At 36.9% G+C, this 26075-nt stretch overlaps 1 protein-coding gene across 3 annotated transcripts in view; it reads left to right on the top strand.

Annotated features, from left to right (window-relative positions):
* Positions 1 to 26075, top strand: part of ldlrad4a (low density lipoprotein receptor class A domain containing 4a) — a 79506-nt gene that overhangs the window by 19196 nt on the left and 34235 nt on the right. The window contains exons 2-4 of one of the 3 annotated variants that reach the window (XM_039680962.2): positions 4692 to 5145; positions 13873 to 13975; positions 15781 to 15918. In XM_039680962.2, coding sequence (XP_039536896.1) covers positions 13945 to 13975; positions 15781 to 15918 — 169 coding nt within the window. In that variant the 5' untranslated portion in view covers positions 4692 to 5145; positions 13873 to 13944. Of the gene's footprint in view, positions 1 to 4691; positions 5146 to 13872; positions 13976 to 15780; positions 15919 to 16311; positions 16414 to 26075 lie in introns of those variants that run through there. The other 2 variants (XM_039680961.2, XM_089122555.1) reach the window with 2 other exon arrangements.

The raw sequence follows: 26075 nt of genomic DNA, 5'->3' as shown, positions 1-26075 counted from the left end.
CAGTTGAAATGGCACTGAAATGTTTTCACACATTTGGCTCTGCGTGGAACGACAACAGTGTGTGGATTCACCTTCACTGTACAGTACGTGTGTTTGTGTGTGTGCTTTAGTTTGCCCCTCAGCCAAACTGCCTTTATCTGGCATGGTGGGAAGTTGTTAGATCGTTAATCAATGTCAGAAGGGCAACATGCCCTATGGCGTTTCTCATCTCAAAGGAGAGTGCTGCCATGTGGCTGTGTCATAATGGAAATGTATGGGCAGCCATTGATGGGCGAACGCAAGGATTAGTCAGTATATTACGTCAAAGCCGAGCCTCAAGATTCCCGTCTCATAGAACCTTTTGTTTATCATTCAGTCATGACCAGAAAGCATTTATACATCTCCTGGATATCCTCAGCTGCAGATGTGCTTTCTTGGCCCAGTTTCGGGGAACAAGATGTGGCCTGTAGAACAGATCTATGGTCAGATGTGCTGATATGAATGAATTGTGTGCTGCAAAGAGACACACCTGGGGTTTCTGTACGAGGATTCCTGGACGGTGTCAGCTTCTCAAAAAGTTTAAGACGTTTTAGATGGAGCCAGACCGATATATCGGCAGGCCGATATTAGGCATTTTCCAAACTATCGGTATCGGCGGTTATAATGGCCGATAAATGAATATTTCAAAAATAAAATAAAAACGGAAAACACGCTTGAACCATGTCATGAGTGTTGGAGTTGTATAGTTTGTCCACCAGAGGGCACTCTACACCGTCTCTGTTGGCAACACTCGTTGAGTTGGTCACGATATACACATTGCTTGAATAACAATTAAAAGAACATCCTCATCAGTTCTCTTAGTCACAAATTTTGTCCAGTTTTGCTGCTGTTAAATAAGCCGAGAGTGAAGCGGAATTAGCTAGTAATAGTTACGTTACGTTGTTACAGTGTAGATGACTGACTGTCCTTTTAACTTTTGACAATGTGACTGAAGTATTTCGCGTGTGACAGTTATAACAATGAGACGTTTCATCTCTCCTAGGCCTGAAAATGTATGTTTTAGGGATGGGCAACGATTAATCGCGATTAATCGCATCCAAAATAAAAGTTTGTGTTTACATAATATATGTGTGTGTGGTGTGTATAATTAATTTGTATATATAAATACCCACACATGCATGTAGATATTTAAGAAAAATGTGTTATTAATATATCAAATATTTATATTTATATATAATATTAATTGTGAATAAATATATATAAAATATATACATGCATGTGTGGGTATTTATATATACAAATTAATTATACACACGACACAAACATATATTATGTAAACACAAACTTTTATTTTGGATGCGATTAATCATGATTAATCGTTACCCATCCCGTTTTACAATTTGCAGTATCACGTAATCCATTGCTAAATTATGGCTCATCATAGACTAGCTAACCACAAAGCTAGCTAATGCCACTATCATCAGTCTGTTCTGTTGTGACAATAAAAGAAACAAGTTTCTTTTTAAAATGCATTATCATATAATTTTAGTTAAAACTCATAAATATCTACAAATAACTAATGTTAGGGAAATCTGTTAATGTTTTGTTGCGCGTTTCTGAAATAAAAAAAATTAATAAAAATATCGGCCGATATATCGGATTTTAAAACCAAAATCGGTATCGGCCTTCAAAATCCTTTATCGGTCGGGCTCTGGTTTTAGAAAGTATCAGGGACCTTAAAACAGTCACACTAACACACTAACAATCACACTACTCTATATCTGCTGCAGTTGTTGCACTGAGGCCCTATCTTCCATTTTCTGTTCGTCACAGCGTGCCGTGGCGCTCTGGCCGATCTCCAGAGAGAGATATTCGTCGCATAGAATGCTGACACAAGGAGGAACTGTCCTCAAGGAGGAGGAGAGGAGCGAGAGAGAGAGTCTTGGCTTGTGTGTGTGTGTGTGTGCTGGCTAATGTCGGAGCTGTCAGTCAAACAATGAACAAACTCTGTCCTGGGGACAAAAAGAAAACTTCACTCACGCTCCTTCCTAACTTCCTCCACATCCTTATCGCTATAAATCAACTCCACTGGTTTTCAAATTCTGAGACATTCTCATCCTTGAGTTAAACACACTGTCTGTGCCAATCTGCATCCACATATTAGTAGTCTTTCTCCTAAACAGGAAAACCTAAATATTTTTTAAAATTGACTCGCTGGATATCTGAATTTTGTGTAATTTTGCAGACATATTTCTTAACGAGTTCTTCTGTTTGAAAACATTTGGACTGGATGTAGCAGAGTTCAACTGAATGCTGAAGTCTCAAGATAAAAATGATCTCAGCTTCAGCTTTGGATAGTGAGGAGGAGCTCCTGGTCTCTGCTTCGTTCCAGTTTGCAGACATTTGTTCGTCCTTTCTTTGTTGCTGACGTACACAAACTTTCTTCTAAGAGCAACAGAGTCGCGCGATGGCACGAGCGTCATCACTATGACACGGCATTGGTCCTGGCTTTTGTTCACACAGCGCGCGTTCCGAGACTGATCCCGGCAATGTTACTAGGTCCCCAACCCGGCATCGATTCTGGGTAGAGGTCGACCAATATGTTTTTTTTTCACGCCGATACCGATCTTTTGTAATCCGGGTTGGCCGATTAATGCTGCCGATTTATTTTGGCCGATATTTGTTTGGTTTTTACCTCTATTTGAAAGATAAAATGTAAAACAAATGACAATTACTTAACAAACTTTCTCAACAAAAACATTTTATCCTCTCAAAAAATGTCCTGATGTATTTTTGTGTTGTTTTGTTTGTTGTCGGACAAAGACAAATGGACATCACAAAAAAGGAGGGAAAAAAACTTTAAATGATTTATTTTTTTATATATAAAATTTTTTATATTTTATTTAATTTAACTTCTAACAATAACGTATTTCACTAGTAAATTGCTGTTGAATGACAAAAACAACCACCAGATGGGAAAATGATATTTTACAAAACTTTAAATGCACCACAACGCACCGTCCATCTGTTGTTCTTCAGACAACGGCATCCCGCTGTTGGACCTTTTAGTCTACAGTGAAATACAGTCAGAGAATGTCTAATTGAAGAGAATTGGCACTGGCTGGTTACTTCGGGTTTCTGGACTGCCTGCAGTAACACGTCTCTGTCCATGCGGGGGCGCTCGCGGTCGAGTGCAGAATGAATGGGAGTCAATGGGGTTTCACCCCCAGAAATCCACTTTTCTCAGGATGTAATTTTTTGTCAAGTAATTTGAAAGTTGCATTCAAAAGGGAGGGCTAAGATAATACACTCAGCTGAAAATTGCATTTTTAAGTTCACTTATCCGTTCTAAAAATCCGTTCAAAACCGTGATGACGTCACACAATAGCAGAATGCCAGCATGCTCCGGCCAACAACGGCCTAACCTGTAAGAAATCAAAAGGACATAAGTACTCGTTCATTCGACTTTTGGCCTATAATCTATATTGAACTTGCGGAATCAACAATAAAATTTATTTTGATTTAACGACAAGCAGGTGAAAGAGACACATTTAGCCGTTTAGCCCCATAGACTCCCATTCATTCTGCTCTCGCCCGTGATCACCCCCAGTGGAATTCTAATGGAACTGCAACCAAGATGATACACAATGGGGCTAATAGGAAGTGCCAAGGCTCTCCGTTAGACGGGCTCTGGTACTGTCGCACTTAACACTGTTTGGCCAGCATTTTAACCATGTTTAATCCAGCTACTAACTAACGGTCAATGTTGTGCCTGAACGTGTTCATATTTAGGTCCGCTGCTCACTCGCCTGGAAAATGACTCTTTAGCGGCAGCGTGCGGCAAACACGTGTTCCACGACAACACTAGGCTGCCCACAGATGCGCCTACCTAATAATCGGCTTGAAATACTTGGATATTGGCCGATGCCGATTATGTTAAAAAAATGCTAAAAATCGGCCGATTAATCGGTCTACCTCTAATCCCGGGTCGTGTTTGCGTTCACACAGAAGGCGTTCTGGCAATTTCCCGGGATCAACGTGCTGTGTGAAAGGGGCTTTACATTCTTCCAATCTTCCATAACTTCACTTACATTCTGCTGCTCTCCATCCAGCTGTTTTTGAATGTAAGAAATGTGCCTTATATAAGCAAGCACCCATTTAAAACCATGTTCAGTCAGGGTGGAGTGAACTTAAAAACAGCCTAATTATACAGAGCTTTCTTAAGAATGATTAGTCAACTAGTCGTTAAGGCATCCGATTTTGAAACCTCTATCACAGATGGCTAGAGTCTCCGGTTCCTAATGACTTGACTTTGGTAGATAAGAAGAGTCGAAACCAGACTGCTGTGTCCATGGCTGCCCTACATGTATCCATATTCTTTGCTTTGTATTTTTTTTATTTGTACTTTTTGCTAACAATGTTTCATTTGCCTTTTCTTGAGCGGTCTTCTCTTCTCCCTGTAGTGTTTGAAGTGGAGATGATTTTACTTTCAGAGGTGTGTGTGCACGCCACCCCCAGTTATATTTATCTCCAGACTTCAAAGTGCCACCCTGCTGTGTTTTTGCATCTGAACAAATAAAGAAGGTTGTTTCTCCAGTGTAGTCTTCCATATGGCTCTCTTCCGAAATGAACCAGCCAAGGGGAACAGGAATCACTTGTTCAAATATAATCACGTTAACCATTTTTTTTTTTCTCTGTTTTTTTCCCTACAGTTTCTCCTAAGAAGAAACTCCAGAACTCCTGAGAAAGGATGGCACCCATGGCACATTGGATAGGATGGTGCCTATGGGCATCTGTGTCACTCACATGCCAAGCTTGAAAAGTGGAAAGAAAGACAGTTTTAGCAGACACATTGAACACTTCCAAGCTTTAGAGTGAAACTTTGCACAGTTGGCCATGGCTGCATACCCATGGCTTGGAGGATAGGGTCCCTTGTTTTAACATAGCACTGTGAGTTTTCTAACGGGTCATTTAGCAAATCCAGCACTTCCTCTGGCCAGGAGGACTTTAAAGAACAACTGCCACACATGAGCTGAACCAGAGGATCCAAAATGGAGGTCACACAGCAACACTCTTTCTACTGGACTGGTTAAAGCTGCAGATAAAAGCATTACTGCAAGGGCAGTATGCAGGCAGCTGACTACCCAGCCACATATAATAACACAGGTAAGAATCACTGTACCCCTTGATATGTGCACTAAGTAAATTAAGTTTCTCCTTAAAGTTATATATGAAATATAAAAATGTATGTACTATTGCATCTGATTAAAGGATTAGTTCATTTTTGAAAAAAACTTTTGCTGATAATTTACTCACCCCCATGTCATCCAAGATGTCCATGTCTTTCTTTCCTCAGTCGAAAAGAAATTAAGGTTTTTGATGAAAACATTCCAGGATTTTTCTCCATATAATGGACTTCAATGGGGTCCAAACGGTTCAAGGTCCAAAAGACAGTTAATAACAGTTTCAGATTTAGCTTCAAATGTCTTTAAACGACACCAGACGATGAATAAGGGTCTTATCATGCGAAACGAGCGGTTGTTTCAAAACTTATTCCAAAAATGTAACTTTTCTAAGGACAAATGCTAGCCTTGCTCTATTCTGTGAGGCGCGCTTGTAACGTCACGTAATACGTAATTACGTTCAAAAGGTCACGGGCGACGTAGGCGGAAGTACAGAGTCAGTGTTTACAAGTTTGCAAACTAACTCAAACGCCGTTTACAAAAAAAGGAATTAAAAGGTAAAACAACGATGTCGGAAGATTTTGATTCTGTACTTCCGGCTACGTCGCCCGTGACCTTTTGAACGTAATTACGTATTACGTGACGTTACAAACGTTTTTCTAAAAGTCCTTAGAAAAGTTACATTTTTGGAATAAGTTTTGAAATAACCGATCGTTTAGCATGATAAGACCCTTATTCATCGTCTGGTGTCGTTTAAAGCCCTTTGACGCTGCACTGAAACCCTCATTTGGACCTTGGAACCGTTTGGACCCCATTGAAGTCCATTATATGGAGAAAAATCCTGGAATGTTTTCATCAAAAACCTTAATTTCTTTTCGACTGAGGAAAGAAAGACGTGGACATCTTGGATGACATGGGGGTGAGTAAATTATCAGCAAAAGTTTTTTCAAAAGTGAACTAATCCTTTAAGACTCCACATCATTTTTCACTTGCGAGTCCTTGCAGTTGCTGCCATGATCACATAACCAGTCAGCTTCCATTTTCCAACATTGATAAATAGGAAATCTCCTATTCATGTGTGTGAATTAGCTCCAATTGAGTTGCGTCACGAATCATGTTTTAAACTGAAAATCTAAAATCTAATCTCAAAACATGTACGTCCTCTGTGAAAGTCTCGGGAACAAAACATTTTCATCCAATCATTGCAATCGGTCCGAATGATATGATGTCTTACCTGCCTGTCAACCTATGCATTTTCATCATCAAGCCTCATCATTAGCACGTTTCATGAGGAGTTTTAGACAGACAGTCAGTGAGCACCACAAACAAACAGCAGCCACCTTTTACACTTCCACCTGAACCAAAAGACAAGCTTATGCTAACCGTAATTAGAAGATGGACTGGCGTTCTACTCTGAGCTTTTCACGTCCTCATACACAGCTTTTTGCGTTTGTCAACTCTATCAATTCTGAAATTAAACTGCAGCAGTCAGGTGGTTCAACCCTAAAACCGAATTCTGGACAAATGTGGGCAAAATAGTTTTGATTTATTTAAAAAAAAAATACTTACGTTGATCTGAGCGGTACAAGATTTGGCTACTTTTCCAAAGTTTGCCTCCTGAACACACACTTTTTTTTTTTTACTCAATTCTACAATTTTAAGAGGGTGGAAAAAAAAACTTCTTAATCTTGTATTTGGGTCAAAAATGGGCATCCATAGAAATGAATGGGAAAAACTGTAATTTAGAGCATTCGAAAATAAGACACCAGGTGACGGCAAAGTCACTTCATCTTTAGGTTTCAGCTCTAAGAACTTATTGGAATGATATTTTAATGTAGTAAAAAAATAAGCATAATTTACATAGAAAACATGGTACTTTTTGAAGTAAAAAAATTCAAAAATACCCCCAAAATAAAAACAAACACCATAAATTGATACACAAAAATTTATCGATAATAAATACAAATTAGGATCACACATGAGTCCTCTGTGCCCACATTTGTCCACAATTACAGGATTTAAGGCTATGAAGTGAATACGGTTTGAGGGTTAAGTTGTTTGTTCATTATTATTGTAATGTTATGTGCTTTGAGACATAATTTAACAGCATCGTTTGTTATGCTTTGCTGACTTCTGCTGTGCGCGTTCATGTGTTTTGGAGGAGGCCGGCGTGACTTTAGTGAGCGCACGCTTTCAAAGCTAGCCTCTCCGAAATTGCACATCGCATCTTTTTAAACTGCAAGGAGTCACTATAATGTTAGGAGGTTATGTTTCACAAAAATCAAAAAGGAGAATGTTTTCAGAAAACGAAACTTCTGTCTTTGTCCGGGGCCGGCCAAGTGCTGACGCTGAAAATACTCCAGGATCCAGTTCTTAATATCAGATGTGGAATTTGAACTTGGAGTGGAATTTGGACCCATACATCCAAAAAATCCTGAGAGACCTGAGGTAGAGGATATTGTTTTAACAACTGGATGGCCCCCAAGCTGAGCCGGGGTCACACTGTTCTGCTCTTTATTCATCGCGGAGAGAAATGAAAAAGCAGAACATTCTGTTCAAAAGCATGTGATGGGCTCTCCAGCTGAGGGGGAAGAGCGCTTCTCTTGTGCTCCATGCATAAAGAAAATGTTAGATTTATTTTTTTGTCAACTATTCTTTAACATAAGTTGAACTTAAATACAGAAATGACAATATTTTATTGCTTTAAAGTAGTCGACGGAGACAAGCATTGACGCTTAGTAGATCTCTTTATACAAATACAACCCATCACGATCCCAGTATCATGCAATTAGTTAGATATACGTCTCTAGTCACTTTTCATTTAATATCTGTTAAAGGTCATTTGATCCTAATCAAAGAAATGTATGCTGCCACTGTTTTTGTGTCAATATGATTTGATTTAATTTGCTCATGATTTTGCCTAGCAACAGAGACTGAAACTACTGATGCCTGTGCTTGCTCTCCCTCACACACACACATTCTTCATGAAGAAGGAATTGTGTTGGTGTTTCATGGCAGAGGCGTTTTGAGTGTGGACGGCTTCCAAATCGATTCCCGTCATTCTGTGAGCCCACAGCACACAGGCTTGCGTAGGGAGATTCAGAAAGGTTGGGGGAGTTTACCGTGGGCTAAATGCCGGGGAATACGGCAATACTAAACAAACAGGGTGGGGGCGTTGGTTACACTTTATATTAGGTGTCCTAAACTACTGTGTACTTAAATAAAATAAAAAAAAATAGTATAGTGTAGTTATTGTGTTGATATTGTATTGCAAAACAGTTTTACTGCTATTGAGGTGGGATATGGGTTAGGGACAGGTTTGGGTTGGATTATGGGTCAGTTAAGGGGTAAGTAGGCTAAGGGAAGGGTCAACAGAGTACAGTAATTACAGATGGAGATTAATCACAGCAAATCAATCACATCTGTAATTACTGTACTCTATATATGTACTCTATATATGTGTGTGTATATATATGTGTATGTATATACATATATATATATATATATACACATATATATTAGGGCTGTGCAAAAATTAATTGCGATTAATCGCATCCAAAATAAAAGTCTGTGTTTACATAATATATTTGTGTGTGCTGTATATAATTATTTTGTATATATAAATATACACACACATGCATGTATATATTTAAGAAAATGTGTTATTCATATGTAAAATATTTATATTTATATAATATAGATTATGCATTTATATATATATATATATACAGAATTGAAGCGCAAATAATTCTTAAATATATGCATGCATAGGTATTTATACGTATATACAAAATAATTATATACAGCACACACAAATATATTATGTAAACACAGACTTTTATTTTGGATGCGATTAATCGCAATTAATTTTTGCACAATATTTTGCACTAATATATATATACACATAAATATATATATACAAACACACACATATACATATATAAATTGTATAAATATTCGCTTACACGAGTGCATCGTATCACATTATTTAATTTATAGTTAATTTAAATGCTAGTGCATATAGTTAAAGACACCTAACTATTGTAGGACCACAAAAACTATTGATACTTGCAAGGTTAATCTCCAGTTAGCAGTGCTTGTTTTTATAGTTTTTGAGGCATTGCGATGGACTGACCTAATTAAACGCCCCACATGCACTTTAAATCTAAAGTTAAAGGTGTTTCAGAGTCTGGCAAAATTAGCTTAATAGTTTTCAACTTTAAAAACAGACCATCACACCAGCTATATGTAGTACAGTGTCTAGCCCTTGTCTGTTTTACATTTAACTGAAATGTTAATAAAGTGAGAACATATTGCGACGGCTGCTCCGTCTCGCACTTTTTAGACTGGGTTCTGCGACGCACGCACGCTTAATTATCCAAGCTCAGCCGGCGGAGGTCATTCTCCTCTCACCACGACACACACACACCGCTCCCCCTCAATGTGCTGGGGAATTTGGCGCAGAAATTTTTCGCAGGCTTCCTCGCTCTTATTTTCTTTTCTTAATAAAGGAGCCAAGACCTGGAGGCGGCGACAGACACAGACTGAGGGAGAAAGACAGGGAGGGGAGTGTTGAAAGTGACAAAAGATAAAGCGTGATGTGTGGGAGACAAGGTCCAAATAAGATTAAAGGTATTAAGAACAAAACTCATTTCGCAGCCTTGAAGGAGAAATCCAGCGGAGAGGTACACAAGACTTATGTAATGCAGCAAGACATCTTATCCAAAGCTAGACGGCAAAGTAGCCCATCAAAATACATAATATCTGATTCTGACTATTTTCTTTTTCATCTTTTTAAAGGTAGTTTGTGTAATTCACAACTTAACATGCAAAGACAATTATCAGTAAAGCCATTTGTAGGTGGCACTATGGCTCAAAACACTGAGAATCCTACATAGCTTTACATTAAAACCTGATTTGGGGGCAGGACCAGGGTTGCCAGTCCTGGAAAACAGAACTAGTCCAATAGCCAATCATATCAAACCCTATCCCAAATATCAAAACTCTAAAACTCAAAAATCCATATTTCAGTCACTGTTGTTCGTAATGCACAATTTCAACTTGAAAATCACTTGATCAACAGCATGGTACAGTATGTCATACGCTCAAATGCTCATTGTCCCTCCATCGCAGAACGCACATCATCTAGCACAGTTTTATCATCGGTGACCCATCAAATGGGTCGCATTGTTTAATTAGAGCATTGTCGAGTGACTTATACCGAGTTTTTGATAAAAAATTACAAGTTTAAAAAATGGATGGATGAATCATTAGAAATTAGAAAGGACGAGTTTCCATTTCATGCTATCTTTCAACAGGCTGTTTATTGGTTAATGTGTTGGCTAATTAGTGGTTTAGACATTGGCTATGTTTACATGCAACCAAATTATCAGTCAGTAATCAGATTGACGGCGTGTTTTATTGATTGACGGGGTGGTTTATTCCTTATCTTATACGATCGAGAGAACATGTTGGGGCCAGTTGTTCAAAACATTTAATCTGGATTTGGAAATCTCATTTTTTCCTCTCCAGGATCGGGTAATCCATCTTACTTTTATGCCGGTTTTTCAAAGCAACATTGGACTGGATCACCCTGATCCAGAAACACAGTTTTCAAGATTACCAGTTCTCTAAATGGGACAATATCACAGCAATGTAAATAACAGGTAGAAGAGCCAACATGGGGTCACGTTTCTTATTTTGAGACAAAACGCAAATGGGGACGATAATTTTATTTTTTATTTTTACTTTACTATACTGAATAGCTTAATTGTTAGCATATATCACTGTTACAACGGTTACACAAGTCAAGTGCAAAATATAAATAAAAGTATATACACTAAATGATACAAATTTTAAAGTTTTACTACATTTTCTTCCTGAAATCCACCTTGAAATCCTACCCCCTGTTGGGATCAGGGTAAACCCGTTTTTTTTGGGATCAAAGTTATCCAAATCCCACTGACAAGTTTTGAACAACACAAACTGAAGGTTTGATCCAGATTAAAACTAGGATTGGATTCCTTCTTTCCCTTTTGAACAACCCATTTTCAAGATTTGATCCAATCCGATCAGCTTTCCTTTGAACAACTGGCCCTTGATCGGATTGAAAACCAAAACCGAAAGGACTGCGCATGTGATATGCCGTTGAAATAGCATAATGACGTATGGCGCTCGGAACAAGCTGGTCTTCCGGATCAATAAAGTGTCATGTAATGTATGTTGTAGAAATAAAGTGGGTTGCCAATGCTATTTCATGATGTCAACTGGAAAATTAACACAAAAAAGACACCAAACCGCAGACATGAACAGCTGACACACTTGGCCTGAACTTGCTGGCGGACTCCGAATCCCAGGTGCAGGGTAAATTTAGGCACTGAGGCTTCTCTCACACACTTCCATCCCATGATCTCCATCGCCACACACAGATGGCCTTGTCTGACTGCTTCAGGGGAGAGGAGGGCAGGTGACATCAACAGCCGGGCCAGGGAAGAGAACCCAGACACGCAGGGTGGTTTGAGGTCTTATCAGGGTCGGATGAGTCACGAGAATGGCAGGCGATTGTGCGATGGGCAGACGATGACACGGAGAGCGGTCAGAGAGAAACTGCAGGACAAAAACACTGCTGTATCAGACACACTGGCAACGTACCAAATGACAGTCTAAAGGCACCGTTACGTTTAGTCTTGATCTGCAAAATTTTGGAATCTGCGCAATCTGGAGTTTAGAGTGAAGGCAACAAATTAACATGAAGCAGATCGGATTGAAGTGACCGCAAAGTGATTTGAAAGCCACAAACAATAAGCACCACTCACATTTTGTTCAGAAATGGTAAAAAATCTATTGCAGTGCACAGAGATAATTGCAGCAATGTCTGCATGATGGCTCAGACTTTGGTCTACATTTCTAGATCATCCTGAAATTGAGTGACACGCCTGGCTGTCTTCTCAGGACAGATAGATGGTTGTCTGTCCTCAACCAGACATTCAAATGTGTTGGAGTTTGTTTGGCTGTTGTTGTGAAGAGACTGGCGTCTTAAAAAACATGGTGTCTCATTTCCTCTGCTGGTGATCAAATCTGCGATTTGTGTCAGCTAACGGCCTGATTCAAGCTTTCAGAAATCCTGCGTGCTATAATGGCTCTGAAGTGAACGTTTTATGGTAGATGTTATGTCATCCGGTGCGGCGTCAGGTCACGCATCATGAGTCTGGGTAGATTAAACGCTCTCACAGCATCCCTGACCTCTTTTATTCTGAGCGGCCTGCTGAGAGACTGCCTCGTATGTTCTCTTCCTTGGGATCTTTTAAATGCACCTGTACTAAAGAATAATAACAAAGGGTCTTTTTTGATTGGAAATTAGAAATTATGATGACATTTACAATGATTTTTTTTTTTTTTTTTGGTCATGTTATCTTTTCAGTGGTATTGGTCTTATCCTTAAATGATGTCATCATTCACTAACACTCATGTTTAACTCAAGATTATTTTTATTATTATTATTATTATTTTTTTTTTTTTTTGCAGAATGTCCAAACTGCTGTTTTCTATATAATGAAATAAGCCATTTCACTTTTGAGCTATAAAAATTGAAAATATTTTTTTTTAAATAAAAAGTAGGTCCCACTTTATATTAAGTGGCTTTAAGTACTATGTACTTATATTGAAACAAATAGTTTGATACAGTGGACTTATTGTGTACATACATGTTTTTACATTGTACTTATATTTTAAAAATACAAGCATGTAATTACAACTGTAACTAATTTATGTAATTACATCTGTAATTACAAAGCTGACCCATACTTATACTTAAACCTACCTAATACAATACAGTACAGCATTAGCACAATAAGTACATTGTACTTATTTTCAATATAAGTACATAGTAATTAAAGCCACTTAATATAAAGATTGAAAATATTTTTTTGTAAAATAAAAACGTATGATGTAAAAATGACTTAAATTTGTGCCTTTTGCAGTTGTATTGTTAACTAAAACTATTAATAATATTGCTGACATAAATGTGAAATATTCTTGGCAACTACTGAAATAAAATAATTTTAAGTTAGAAACAAAACAAAATACAATTGTTTAAAAAAAAACATATTAAAAAAACATCAAAATCTCAAATTGAAACTAAAAATATAGCTGCATGCAGCGCTGACGGGCCCAAGCCCTGGCGCCTGTATAGTATGCGCGTACTCTTATTATTATGAAATTTGTGTCATGCTGACCCTCGTGTACATATATTCTTTGGCCTCAACTGTGCACAGTGGGAAATATGGATTTAAAGCGAGTAAATGTAAAAGAACAACGTCAGATAGCACAATAGCCACATCCATGAGATATTTTAAATTTAGATAAAGGTCACTTTCAAACGAGTGTGAAGTTATCATTTGCAGCTCAAATGTTTTTTTGTTTTTTTGTGCCAAAATCACTCTGAGAAGGCAAATTGGTAAAAAAATAAAATCAAAGTGCATCTACTTAAGTCTGTCAAGAATGAATACAGGTCACATTTAATCTCAAAATCAAGTTTATTTTAGGCCGAAATTTATTTTATTATTATTTTTTTTATTTTTTGCATTGTGACATTGTCATTAATCAAACTGTTAATTGTCTGAAGGTAAAAAAAAAAATGCCTATATAAAATTATGTTGTCAGTGCACTACCAATAAACTCTATTCCTTCATTTTGTCATTAAAACTGATAGAAACAGATCCTAAGTCAGGGATAGGCGACATCGGTCCTGAAGCGCCGCTGTCTTGCAGAGTTTAGCTAATCAATGTCTTCAGGATTACTAAGGCTACAGGCAGGTGAGTTTATTTTTCCCTAGCCTCTCCACAAATGAGCTTTTAATTGAAAAGCTAATTCAAAATACAATATTGGTATATAAATACTACTAAAACAACTCTCAACATTTATTTGGTAACACTTTACTTGAAGGGGTGTGCATAAGACTAACATGACAACTTCATAACCATGACATGACATATGTTAGGTTTATGCATGTTTATAACAACTGTCATTAAGTGTCTTTTGCTCAATAATGACATTTTGAATGCAAATATGACATTGTTTAAGATGTCTTTATGACATAACATCACCATAACATCATAACCTGTCAGTGTCTTTGTCATGACAATTTCATGTGGTTGGCTTTGACATTGGCTGTCATGAGGCCATTATAACTGTCATGAATATTTTTCGTAACCTCAACTACAACACATTTAATTGGTCATTAAAGAGTTATAATGGCTTCATGACAGCCAATGACAAAACCAACCACAGGACTATATTAAGTTTGATCATTAATCTGTCATGACAGGTTGTGTTATAATCTTAGTAATGTCAAGTTGTCACAAAGACACTGACTGGTTATAATCAGTGTTGGGTAAGTTACTCTAAAAAAGTAATTCATTACTAGTTACTAATTACCTCTTCAACAGTGTAATTAGATTACTGTACTGATTACTCTCTATAAAAAGTATTTAATTACTTTTAATTACTTTCAAAATCCCATATCAATCTCAACCAGCTGAATAATACAAGCATAGACATGAATCTGTTTTAATTCTTTCAAATAAATACTATAAAATTGCATGAATTATCCTTAAACTGACCAAGGTGGAGAAGGTTACATTATAAAAACATACTTTTTAACATCAGACAATACATTTTGATGTTAAACCCACTATTGTATTATGTCTGATCTCATGACATTTCACACTTTTTTCATACATATTTTACAATAATTTGTACGAGTGCGATTTAGACACGTCATAAAACGCATACGAATCGCTGTGAGATCGGATTGATCCATACACAGTATTTACCTCAATTACATCAGAAGTAACTAGATAAATGAAGAGTAATCCCTTACTTTATATTTTCAAGGGAAAAGTAATTAAATTACAGTAACTAATTACTTAGTAATTACGTACTAATTACTTAGTAATTAGTTACACCCAACACTGGTTATTATGTATTGGTTTATGTCAAGGTGTCATAACAAAGATATCTCAAACAATGTCATATTTGCATTAAAAATGTCACAACAAATATGCATAAAATTTGTCAAAATCATGTCATGATGATGAAGGTGTCATGTTGGTCTCAAGTAATGTTTTACCATTTATTTTAATGTATATTTTTAATTTTTTGCTAGAATATATACAATAATGATTCAAGTAATTATTTGTTATCAGTCACTTATTGAAACCGTGGCCTAGCAGTTAGATCAGCATAAAAACCTGTGCACTCTGAATCCCATAAATTGTTTAGAAGCCAGCCAGTCAGATCGGAGCTTACCGTTTTAGCCAGCTCATATCCATCAGACAGCCAGTGAATGGTCTATGGGCGTACCGTCTGAGGTTTAGAGAGCGACCGGGTTGAAATGTTTCCCATGTGCTATAAAGTTTTGAAATATCTCTTTCTATCTTAGCGCTCCACCCAAAGCCAAATTATAATTGTTATTTTCCTCCACCAACCTGCATATACTTAATTATTCAGTCTGTCTGGTATGTGATGCCTTCGGTTTTATGATAGTGTCACATTGTGTTCTAACAATCCTAACCATCCACCGTTGAAGGCACATTTTTTCCTCTTTGTCTTACTGCAGAGTGCAAGTTCCACTGCACCAATGGCAGATGTCTGAAACTTCTCTCGCTGATTTGTAATCATCTGAATGAATGTGGAGACAACAGTGATGAGGAACATTGTCCTGCTGCTGTACCTCCACCCCCAGACACCATCCAGAGTAAGTCCATCCGCCCACCTCCGTCTCAACAACACATCTGCATCTCTGGCGGCTGATATTGCATCAGTGTTGGGGTAGAAAGCTTCTCAGAATTAATGCTCGGCCAAATGTCATTTAAGAAAAGACGGCAGTAAACTATTCAAAAGTAGTTACATTGAAGCCAGTTAGGGTCATCATGGCATGAGATATCAAATTTGCCCTTAATCTTTTGATTATAACATCCTGCCATCCTCAAGCATTTATTTCATCAGTGTTTGAATACACATATTACTTACACTAAAAAATTAACCCTCAATTATACAGTTGACAACATAGTACTAAACAGTGGTATTTAAATATTTATTTCACTTCAAAATAAGATATGTTAAATACATTTTTCTTTCTTTGAACCAGTATATTGTCATAGTCCAAACTAAGCAACTGAATCAGACTTCTCAATGAGCGACGAGACTACTGTACCTGAATGTTTGATTACTGTCACAATTAATTGCAAAGGTGAGTGTGTAATCTAATGTGACATTAAAACAGCAATATAACACTACTTAAGCTGGAAAAGCTGCACAATTAGGAAAAGAGCTGAACTGCTGTTATACTGAAAAATGTAATTTAGGTGTGTACTGTCGGCCTGATATCTTTGCTGTGTGTTCTCTACTGTTGTCTTTGCTGGTCCATCTTGCTTTATTGATATAACAATATGCCAAGAGATGTGTGTGGTACAGTTAAGGTCCTTTTCCGAAATCCTTGTTGAAAATATTTGCACGTTAAAAAGTAAAAAAGAAAAAACTTTTGTACATCATAATTTTTTTGGGATCGGATCGTGTTTTTTGAGAGGTGTTTTGACAATTCAGAGGCACCGAATGACGAAAAAAAAAAAAACCGCTTACGAAAATTTTGGACTAAGGACTTTTAGGTTATGAACGTGGTATATAGAGTGTATATACTGCTAACTGACAAATAATTATTTTGATAATTTATTAATCTGCCAATTGCTTTATGATTTAACCCTAAAACCGTATTCTGGACAGATGTGGGCAAAGTAGTTTTGATTTATTTTTAAAAAATACTTCCCTTGAAGACTCAATTCTACAATGTTAAGTGGGTGAAAAAAAACAACAACAACTCCTTAATCTTGTATTTGGGTCAAAAATGGGCACCCATAGAAATGAAAGGGAAATACTGTAATTTAGAGCATTCAAAAATAAGCCAAAATAAGACACCAGGTGACGGCAAAGTCACTTCATCTTTAGGTTTTAGCTCTAAGAACTTATTGGAATAATATTTTAATGTAGTTAAATAATAATAATAATAAAACATAAAAATAAGCATAATTTGCATAGCAAATATGGTACTTTTTGATGTAAATAAATTCTTTTATTTTTTCAAAACTTTATCAAAGACAGTGATATAACATTTATAATAAATACAAATTAGGATCACACCTGAGTCCTCTGTGCCCACATTTGTCCACAATTACAGGATTAAGGGCTATAAAGTGAATACGGTTTGATGCCCTTTAATTTGTAATAGACAATGTTTTCAAATATAGGCTAACGGTTGCAATATTATGTGAAATTTGTGCACAATTTGTGCTGGAACACACACACATTCCCACCTCTGAACATGTCAACATTAAACTAAGCACTACTCAACATTTTTCTGTAATTCAATTAAAGTAAATATTCATATATAAGTGTTATTTATTTAGAAATATTATTTATTTATGTAATAATAATTTTGCCACAAGTGTCACAAGATCCTTCAGAAATTATTCTAATTGGCTGATTTTCTGCTCAAGGAACACTTCTTATTATTATCAATGTTAAAAATAGTTGGACTGCTTAATATTGTTTTGAAAACAGAATTTTCAGTATTATTTGATGACTAGAAGGAGAAAAAGAGAACAACAGCATTTATTTGAAATGAAAATCATCTTTCCTGACACGTTAGATCGAATGCATCCTTGCTAAATAAAAATATAAGCAAGTATTAGTGATTTCATCAAATTTAGATATTGCATTGGAATAGTGTTTGGTAGTCTTATTAATGGTATCCTCTTGAAAGTTGAATGCATCTATATTTTGACTCTGTCTGCATCTGGCTGTTGTTGAAGGTTGATTTTTATTTATTTATTTTATCAGACTGCGTTTGTGTGTTTGTTTAACAGGGGCTTTTACCGAATCGGTTTGTATAGTTGTTTGTATGACCTTCCCCTTACATCCTGTGCATGAATGCGTTGCTTAGGTGTCTGAATCTGTGTTTGTGGATGGACGCTATTTGTTGATGAATGTGTGTGTGCTTTAGTTTTACTCGCATACATAAACACTCTCTTTTCCGTGCATAATGTCAGTCACTCAAGGCCAGACTAAACAGGCCAGGTAAACTCTTCAACACATGTGCTAAGGTTCATTTTTCTTAACCGAATGTACACTCTTAGAAGAAAAGGTTCTATATAGAACCTTAAAAGGTTCTATCAGCGCTACGTATTTGGAACCCCTAAAAGGTTCTATACACTCTTAAAAAAAGGGTTCCTCTGGGTTCTATAAAGAACCATACTTGGCCAATAGAACCTTTTACCAAAAAAAAAAAAAAAAAGGTTCTATATAGAACCATTTTGGAGTTCCATATATGAAGCGGGGGATGGAACCATTTCTGGTTCTAAATAGAACCGTTTCTTCTAAGAGTGTATATACTGTAAGTGGGTTTAGCTGGTGTTATTCAGCAATGCTAATGCTATCCACTATTCTATGAAAGCTTGTTTCTACCACAAAATATATAATAAAAAAGGTAACTGCAACAACCTTTTTATCGCACAATTCTGAATTTCTGACTTTATTTCTCAGAATTGTGAGTTTATATCTCACAATTCTGACTTTTATAAGATGCAATAGCAAGTGGAGAGAAAAAAAAAGTCAGAGTTTTAGTTTTTGTTAATAACAAACCTGCCATGTGCATGGCTACAAAAGCTGATAATGGATTTCTATATGCATCCACATGATTGTTTAGCTAATTTTACCCACAATTCCTCGCTTTTTAAAGGTTTGTCAACTTTATCAGTTGGGAAAATTAAAAGGAATACATGGCAAGGGCACAGGGTTTTTGGTATGAAGACAATTTTATAACTTGTATATGTAAATTTATTTTAGTTTATTTTATACATTTATTTTATATTTAGTTTAATTTTTTTTAATTATGGTTTTCTTTTATTTCAGGGAACGAAAATGTTTTCGTATTTAGTTTTAGTTGTCGTACATTTAATTATTAAATAATTTTATTATTTAAATACATAAAAAAATTCATGTAAATCAAATCAGTTCAGATGGACGAGGAAAATTTAAAATGGCTCTGGCGTTATTTTTACAGAGTTTTCTATAACCAACAGAACTTTTTTTTCCTTCTTTTCCTCCCTGGAAAGGTCCATTTCCTCCCTCTTTCTCCTTCACCATCATCCATCTCTTCATCACTCTTAGAAGAAAAGGTTCTATATAGAACCTTAAAAGGTTCTATCAGCGCTACGTATTTGGAACCCCTAAAAGGTTCTATACACTCTTAAAAAAAGGTTCTTCTGGGTTCTATATAGAACCCTGGGGTTCCATACTTGGCCAATAGAACCTTTTACCAAAAAAAAAGGTTCTATATAGAACCATTTTGGAGTTCCATATATGAAGCGGGGGATGGAACCATTTCTGGTTCTAAATAGAACCATTTCTTCTAAGAGTGTGAGCACTCCCCACGTTGGGATCGCTTGGTTTTGTGTGCTTTTTTTAAACTTTTTTTTTTCTTTCTATTTTTTCCCTTGCTGTCTGCAGGACAAGGGCCACTCTTTACCGATGGAACAAGTCCAACTGCTGCACTTAAAATATTTAGCAGTCTGGGCGGCATGTTAATGAAAGCGTCTGCGGCTGGCTGCTATTTTAGAGACACCTGTGTGTGCTGTGATTGAATTTTCAGAGGCTGAGGACTGCTGATTTTCATGTCGAGAAAGAGACAGCAAGCGAGAGAGGAGGCAAAACGAGAGATGAACAGACAGGGGTAGTGGGGAGGTGGGGGGATTGGGTACTGAAAAATTATTTCAATTCTAATGGCTACGGCGGTAGTGTAGCGTTCACTCAGACAGATGGATCATGAATATGGTCTAGACACTTGGTGTCTGGGTGAGTCAGGGGGGGCCCTGTGCGAGAGGGGTCTTCACACTACAACCCCCCCACCCCCCCCCCCCCCACACACACACACACACACACACACACACACACTGTGAGTTGAGAAAATGAAAGCGTTTTCAGGCAGAAAATAAATGTTTGTTATCAAACGCTCATCAGACAGACAGGAGAAAGGATGTGACTTTCAATATCACAGGGGGTTTGGATTCACCCGAAGAGCCTCAAGGTGGAAACAGACAATGTAAAATGATTGTTAAACAACATTGTTAAACATTATCCCTATTTTAAACTCTATCATCGCTTACTCTCTATCAACATCACCCAAACTTTCTTCTGTCTGATCAAGTCATGTCACAATACAGCTTGACAGAAAATCATGATGCTAATGTTTATAATTTCTTAATATCTTTATGCCTTATAGTAGTATTTAGCAAATTAGAGCTGTGTGATATAGTTTATATTTTGTAATGACACAAGCAATCAAGCAGTTGAGATTTACTATATGGCAGCCTATAAAATGCTTTACTTAAGAATACTGTATTATATATGTGTGTGTCTGTGTGTGTGTGTGTGTGTGTGTGTGTGTGTGCATGACACTATTAGGTAAATTGCCAACTTGTATAATATCTTATTATATTATACTAGACTACATCTTCTTCTAAATTACTTTTAATTATTCCTTGTGTATTCTGAGTTTGGAAAAACTGCCTTTTCCTCTTATGTTCCTCAAATGCAGAGCATTATGATGTTAAAAGCACTCCCATCTTTAAATATTTTTAGAAACCTCCTACCTGAGTCCTACCTGAAGGAAACTTGTGTTTTATGTAACTTTTCATATGATTACTGGATGAGAGAGACTCATTTTTTTCTTATTTTTCTGTTTTTTATGTGTTTGTGATCGGTTTATTTAAAACTTTTTGTGCTGCCATTTTGGTCAGGACTCCCTGGTAAAATTATTCCTGGTAAAATAAAATAAAATTCAATTAAATAATTTAAGGTACAATGAGATTTAGAGTGAGAAACATTTACATTACAACTAAAAGTAAACTCACTTAAATGTCATTAGTTAACACATTAACTGTGGCAGCCTCAAAGACAGATGTACACTCTTAGAAGAAATGGTTCTATTTAGAACCAGAAAATGGTTCCATCCCCCGCTTCATATATGGAACTCCAAAATGGTTCTATTGGCCAAGTATGGAACCCCAGGGTTCTATATAGAACCCAAAGGAACCATTTTTTAAGAGTGTATAGAACCTTTTAGGGGTTCCAAATTTTTAAGGTTCTATATAGAACCTTTTCTTCTAAGAGTGTAGAGACAGATATTTTCTTATTCTTCTGACACATTTCATATTTAAAGTGTTCAAGAATTGGAATATAGCCACTGTGACAGTCACCTCTTGACCTCTTGACATATATCACCGCTGGAATCCAACCACAGATAAACTGGTCGAGTGTAACAATTAGGTCGATATCACACACATAGTTCTATGGGAAGGTCACGTTGAGCAGGAAAGAAACCTAGCCTGAGTCACTGCAGATTTTCCACCTCAGCGGGCGTCAGCACCTATCATCCCTCTCACAGAGAGAAGCGCAAATATATACGCTTACAAACTAAATTATTCAAAATTGCCACTACAACAGTTTAGTGCCAAATTAAAAGTGATAATGTCAATATATAAATGTAATGCTTTTATGTTATAGGAATTTTTGCATAATTATTCAACCCCTGGCCTATTCAATGCTGCTGTTTTTAAGTCACTTGTATGGAATGGGCCAGAATTGTGTTAAAACACAATAAATCCTTTGCAAAAATCTATATCAAAACAGAATTAGCTTGTGCTGTTATACAAGCATACATTTCGCCAATGCATGTGCTGCTGAGTAGCAAATATAGCATAAAAAGCTATAGAGAACAAAATGTTTTATAGCATCACTATAGTCTATGGCTACACTCTTAGAAGAAATGGTTCTATTTAGAACCAGAAATGGTTCCATTCCCTGCTTCATATATGGAACTCCAAAATGGTTCCAAAACCATTTTTTTTTTTTTTTTGGTAAAAGGTTCTATTGGCCAAGTATGGAACCCCAGGTGTGAAAAAAATATACACACAGGATACTCGCATAGGGTGATATACACTATATCGTAATTGTTTGTATGTAAGTAACTATATTTTTGCCCGCTCTTTATAGTTGGATATATTTTCACGATTTGTTATCACAACATTTTTTCTTTTGTCAAATCAACTTAAATAATTTATTTAGTTTGAGTTTCTGATGATTAAATCATTGTATTAACTCACTTTTTCCATTTCAACCAACTAAAAATTTTACTTATTTTTTTTAAGTTAAACCAACATTTTTTTTACAGTTTAGACTAAAAATCGTAAAGTAGTGCCGATAGGACACAAGAATGTGCCCCGTGTGAACTAGGGAGAACATCTGTTGCCAATTTTCCACAATGTATGTTCAGTCTTTACCAGATACTGAATTTGGGAGGTGGAAATATCCTGACATTGTGGCACCTGGACACACAGAAGGAATCATCAGAGTATCGAGTCTGTCTGTGGGATGTAATTGGAGTGAATTGAAAAACACTGTTGCTGTGTTCTGCACAAACAAACACTCATATCCTGACCAGTGCAGCCTGCAAATAGGACAAGGATTTGTACGCTTTAGAAATAATAATCCAAAATTATAAGAAGACAATATAAGATGCACAAAACCCAAGGGAAGCTAAAACTGCATTATCAGATAAAATCATTGTCTCTTTTGCATTTGCTGTCTGTCTTTGTCTCTTTTAATGTAGGGAGCGGTTCAGAAAAAATATTGTGATGCGATAACGTTTCATTGTGCTTATGTCACTGGCGTTCAAGATGTCTGCCTGTTGTTTGTCAGTACGGTAGAGTCGGCCCTTAAATATTTTTCTGCTCCCTCCCTCTGGCAGTTGTGCGCAGAGTGTGTTCATGTGTTTGGGGAAGGAAGTGAGTGTGTCGATGGTGAAGTGTACACTACCTCCCTCTCTCTCTCTCTCTCTCTCTCTCTGCACCAAACCCCCAAACAGTCAGAGACACCGCATCAGCAACAGGAGGGACGGCAGACTGCAGATACTTGATTTTAAAGCCAGAGTCTGCCTCGAAACTGCTGATTTTAGATTAAGCATGTGACTGTTTGGAAGTTATCTAATCTCACATGGGATGAATAAAACCACATGCTTTCATAGATTGAATAAAGTTTATAAAGAGCGAGTGGAACATGACAGTTTACGTGCAATGAGGAGTGACGAGAGAAAACAAGTTGCTGGTAGTACGCCATTGGTTCTGTGATGAAGGAAGAGAGAGAGTGTTTTTTAATGCTCCTGCAGCTGTCAGCTGATCTCTGGGTGTGGTCTGGTCTGTCATCCACAAATCAGACATCTCCCAAAAGCACTGTTCGGTTGGGATTAGTCTTCTAAATGACGTTTGAGTTACAGTGATTTCTTGCAGTGATGAAAAAGGGATTGGGATCTCTATAGCTATTGCTAAGGTGTCTGTTTTCTGAATGTAGACATAGTAGTTGGTCCTGTGCTTTGGATGCATATATATAACTCATTACAGTGAAAACTAATGCCATACTTCCCAAAGATATCTCCCAAGGGTAGCATGTACAGAATGAACAGCAACGGTCCTAATACTGAGCCTTGTTGTACTCCATATGAACTTGTGATTGATATGACATCTCTTTGTTTACTACTACAAACTGATAATGGCCAGATAATGATTTAAATCATGCTAATGCAATTCCACTATAATTTTCAAGTCTATTTAAAAGAATGTTGTGGTCGATAGTGTCAAATTCTGCACTAAGCTAGGCTAGGCTTTCAAGATGAAAGATCGGGTATACTCTGCTCTCAGGTGGGGCTGCATTGGTTAACAGTTCTCATTGACAACAGCTAGCCATGGATGGCCCAGGATGAATACTTGCTTGACCGTGTCAATGACAAACAGTGAAATGACTGTTTGATGGGTTATTCCAGTGCCAATGGGTTCTTTACTAACAGTGATGATGTTGATAGCATCCCCACTGTTCCATGTATCCCTGCTGAGTTCTTTAACCAGATCTGCATGAATAAAATGAACAGCTGCTCCTGAATCCACTAGCACTGTAATGCATTTGGAAGCCTCATTGAAGGAGATATCAACAGGCAGAGAAAGACTATGGTGAAAAGGAGAGGGGAAATTCAATTTTGATAGCCATGTTTATGAATTTAGAGAGTAGTGTAAGAAAAAATGATGTGGACGATCTCAAAAATTAAGTTTATTACAGCATAGCAGTGGCAAAGTTTTTTTTTTAATTTTTTTTATTATTATTATTATTTATTTCAGGCAATGGCACAAAAGTAAAAGTACACAAAGGACCTTGGGTTCACCGGTGTCAGAATGAACCAAGAAGATCCAAACCTTAAAATTTTTATCCTGTCACAGTGTTTACTACAAGCAACATTAACAGCAGACAATGGTAAATAAAATGTTCAGTAGTGCAGTGAAGCTTACAATACAATCCTTGGAAATGAGCAAGAAATGAGCTGTGTAGAACAGGTACTCAGCAAAGGGCTTCCTGAATGGCTAGCGATTCACTGTCTACCTAAAGATTCACTCCTCTAGGGTCCACAGATACACTTTAATTGTTTTATATTCTAGTTTCTCTTTAAATTAATAATTTAATTAAAACATTTATTGAAATTTAGATGGAAATAGCTAACAATGAGCTTCATAGAAAGTCTTTCTGTCCCAGTCTTTAGAGCAGAAGAAATGACAAAAAAAAGATGTCCTGATCTGAGGTCACAGTCGTGTAGCAGAGACTCTAAAGTTTGCTAAAAGCCAGGCGAGACAGTCAGTGAGGACAAACATAGGCATATGTTTCCCCTGGTGAATTGTGTGCGGGTTTTTAAAAGTAGTTTTACTTACCATGAGTGTCCTGTGAGGGACGAGAAAAAGCTGGAGAACTGAGATGTGTTTAAGGTTGCCCCCAACTAACAATTAACTCTAGATAGGAGCATTTTTCTAAATAAATGCACCATATATATTTGTTACGGTTCGTCAATATTTCATGTATGAATATTTGAAATAAATCAGTCAGGTTTTTATGACAGCCACTATTTTAACCTTTGGTCTAATAACACATTGGTACCTTGTCGACCGCTCTCTAAAATTTGTTTTCATGATAATCGAATGTAAAGAGTTTTATCTCTAAAAACTGTTTATATAGGGCAGTAATGAAAATTACTGTCATTTAATACCACTAACAAGGCTCAAAATAGCCCCACACTAACACAGTAACATAATGAGGGCCAATACATGCAAAACGAAGCATTGAGAACTTTGTAAGTGTACAGACCGTTTAATAAGAAGATACTTTATAAAGACCAGTTCAGAGTTTGGTGTTGGCAATCAGTACAGTGATTGAATATTTAGAATCGGCTGCAGTGTGGGATTTCACTCGCCACCGACTGGACAGGAGTGGGAATTACTGTAACACATTACAATAGATCATCCTCAGTGTAATCTGCCAAAATTACCAGACTGATCTCATGAAGTAGCGTGTGTATGACACGCCAATTCGTATTTCCATTTTTGGCGTGCTATCAAGACGCATAATCGCTTTTCAGCGTGTTTATGAACGTTGACTTAACGTTATTACTGTATATATAAATATATGACTTACCTCAACCCCGTCCCTAAACCTACCCGTCACTGGGGTTAATGGCATTTATGACTGTTCCCTTACCATCCTAGGAAAAAAAAAAGATCGCTCCCCAGATGTAGATCCACATTTTGCTTCGTTTCGCGCGGACATTTGACGGCGTGTACAGACACGCGGAATCACTCGGACGTCAATGGCGTAGACATACACACATACACGCGGATAGCTCAAAATGCGTAGAGATAACACGCCACTTGACTCGAAAGTGGCGTGTATGTTTACGCAAAAGTCATGATGTCATGTTGCAATTACAGACAG

Source organism: Pimephales promelas, chromosome 18 (assembly GCF_988280905.1).
Source record: "Pimephales promelas chromosome 18, fPimPro1.hap1.1, whole genome shotgun sequence".
Classification (NCBI taxonomy): Eukaryota; Metazoa; Chordata; class Actinopteri; order Cypriniformes; family Leuciscidae; genus Pimephales; species Pimephales promelas.
This window is presented reverse-complemented; position numbering and strand designations above follow the sequence as displayed.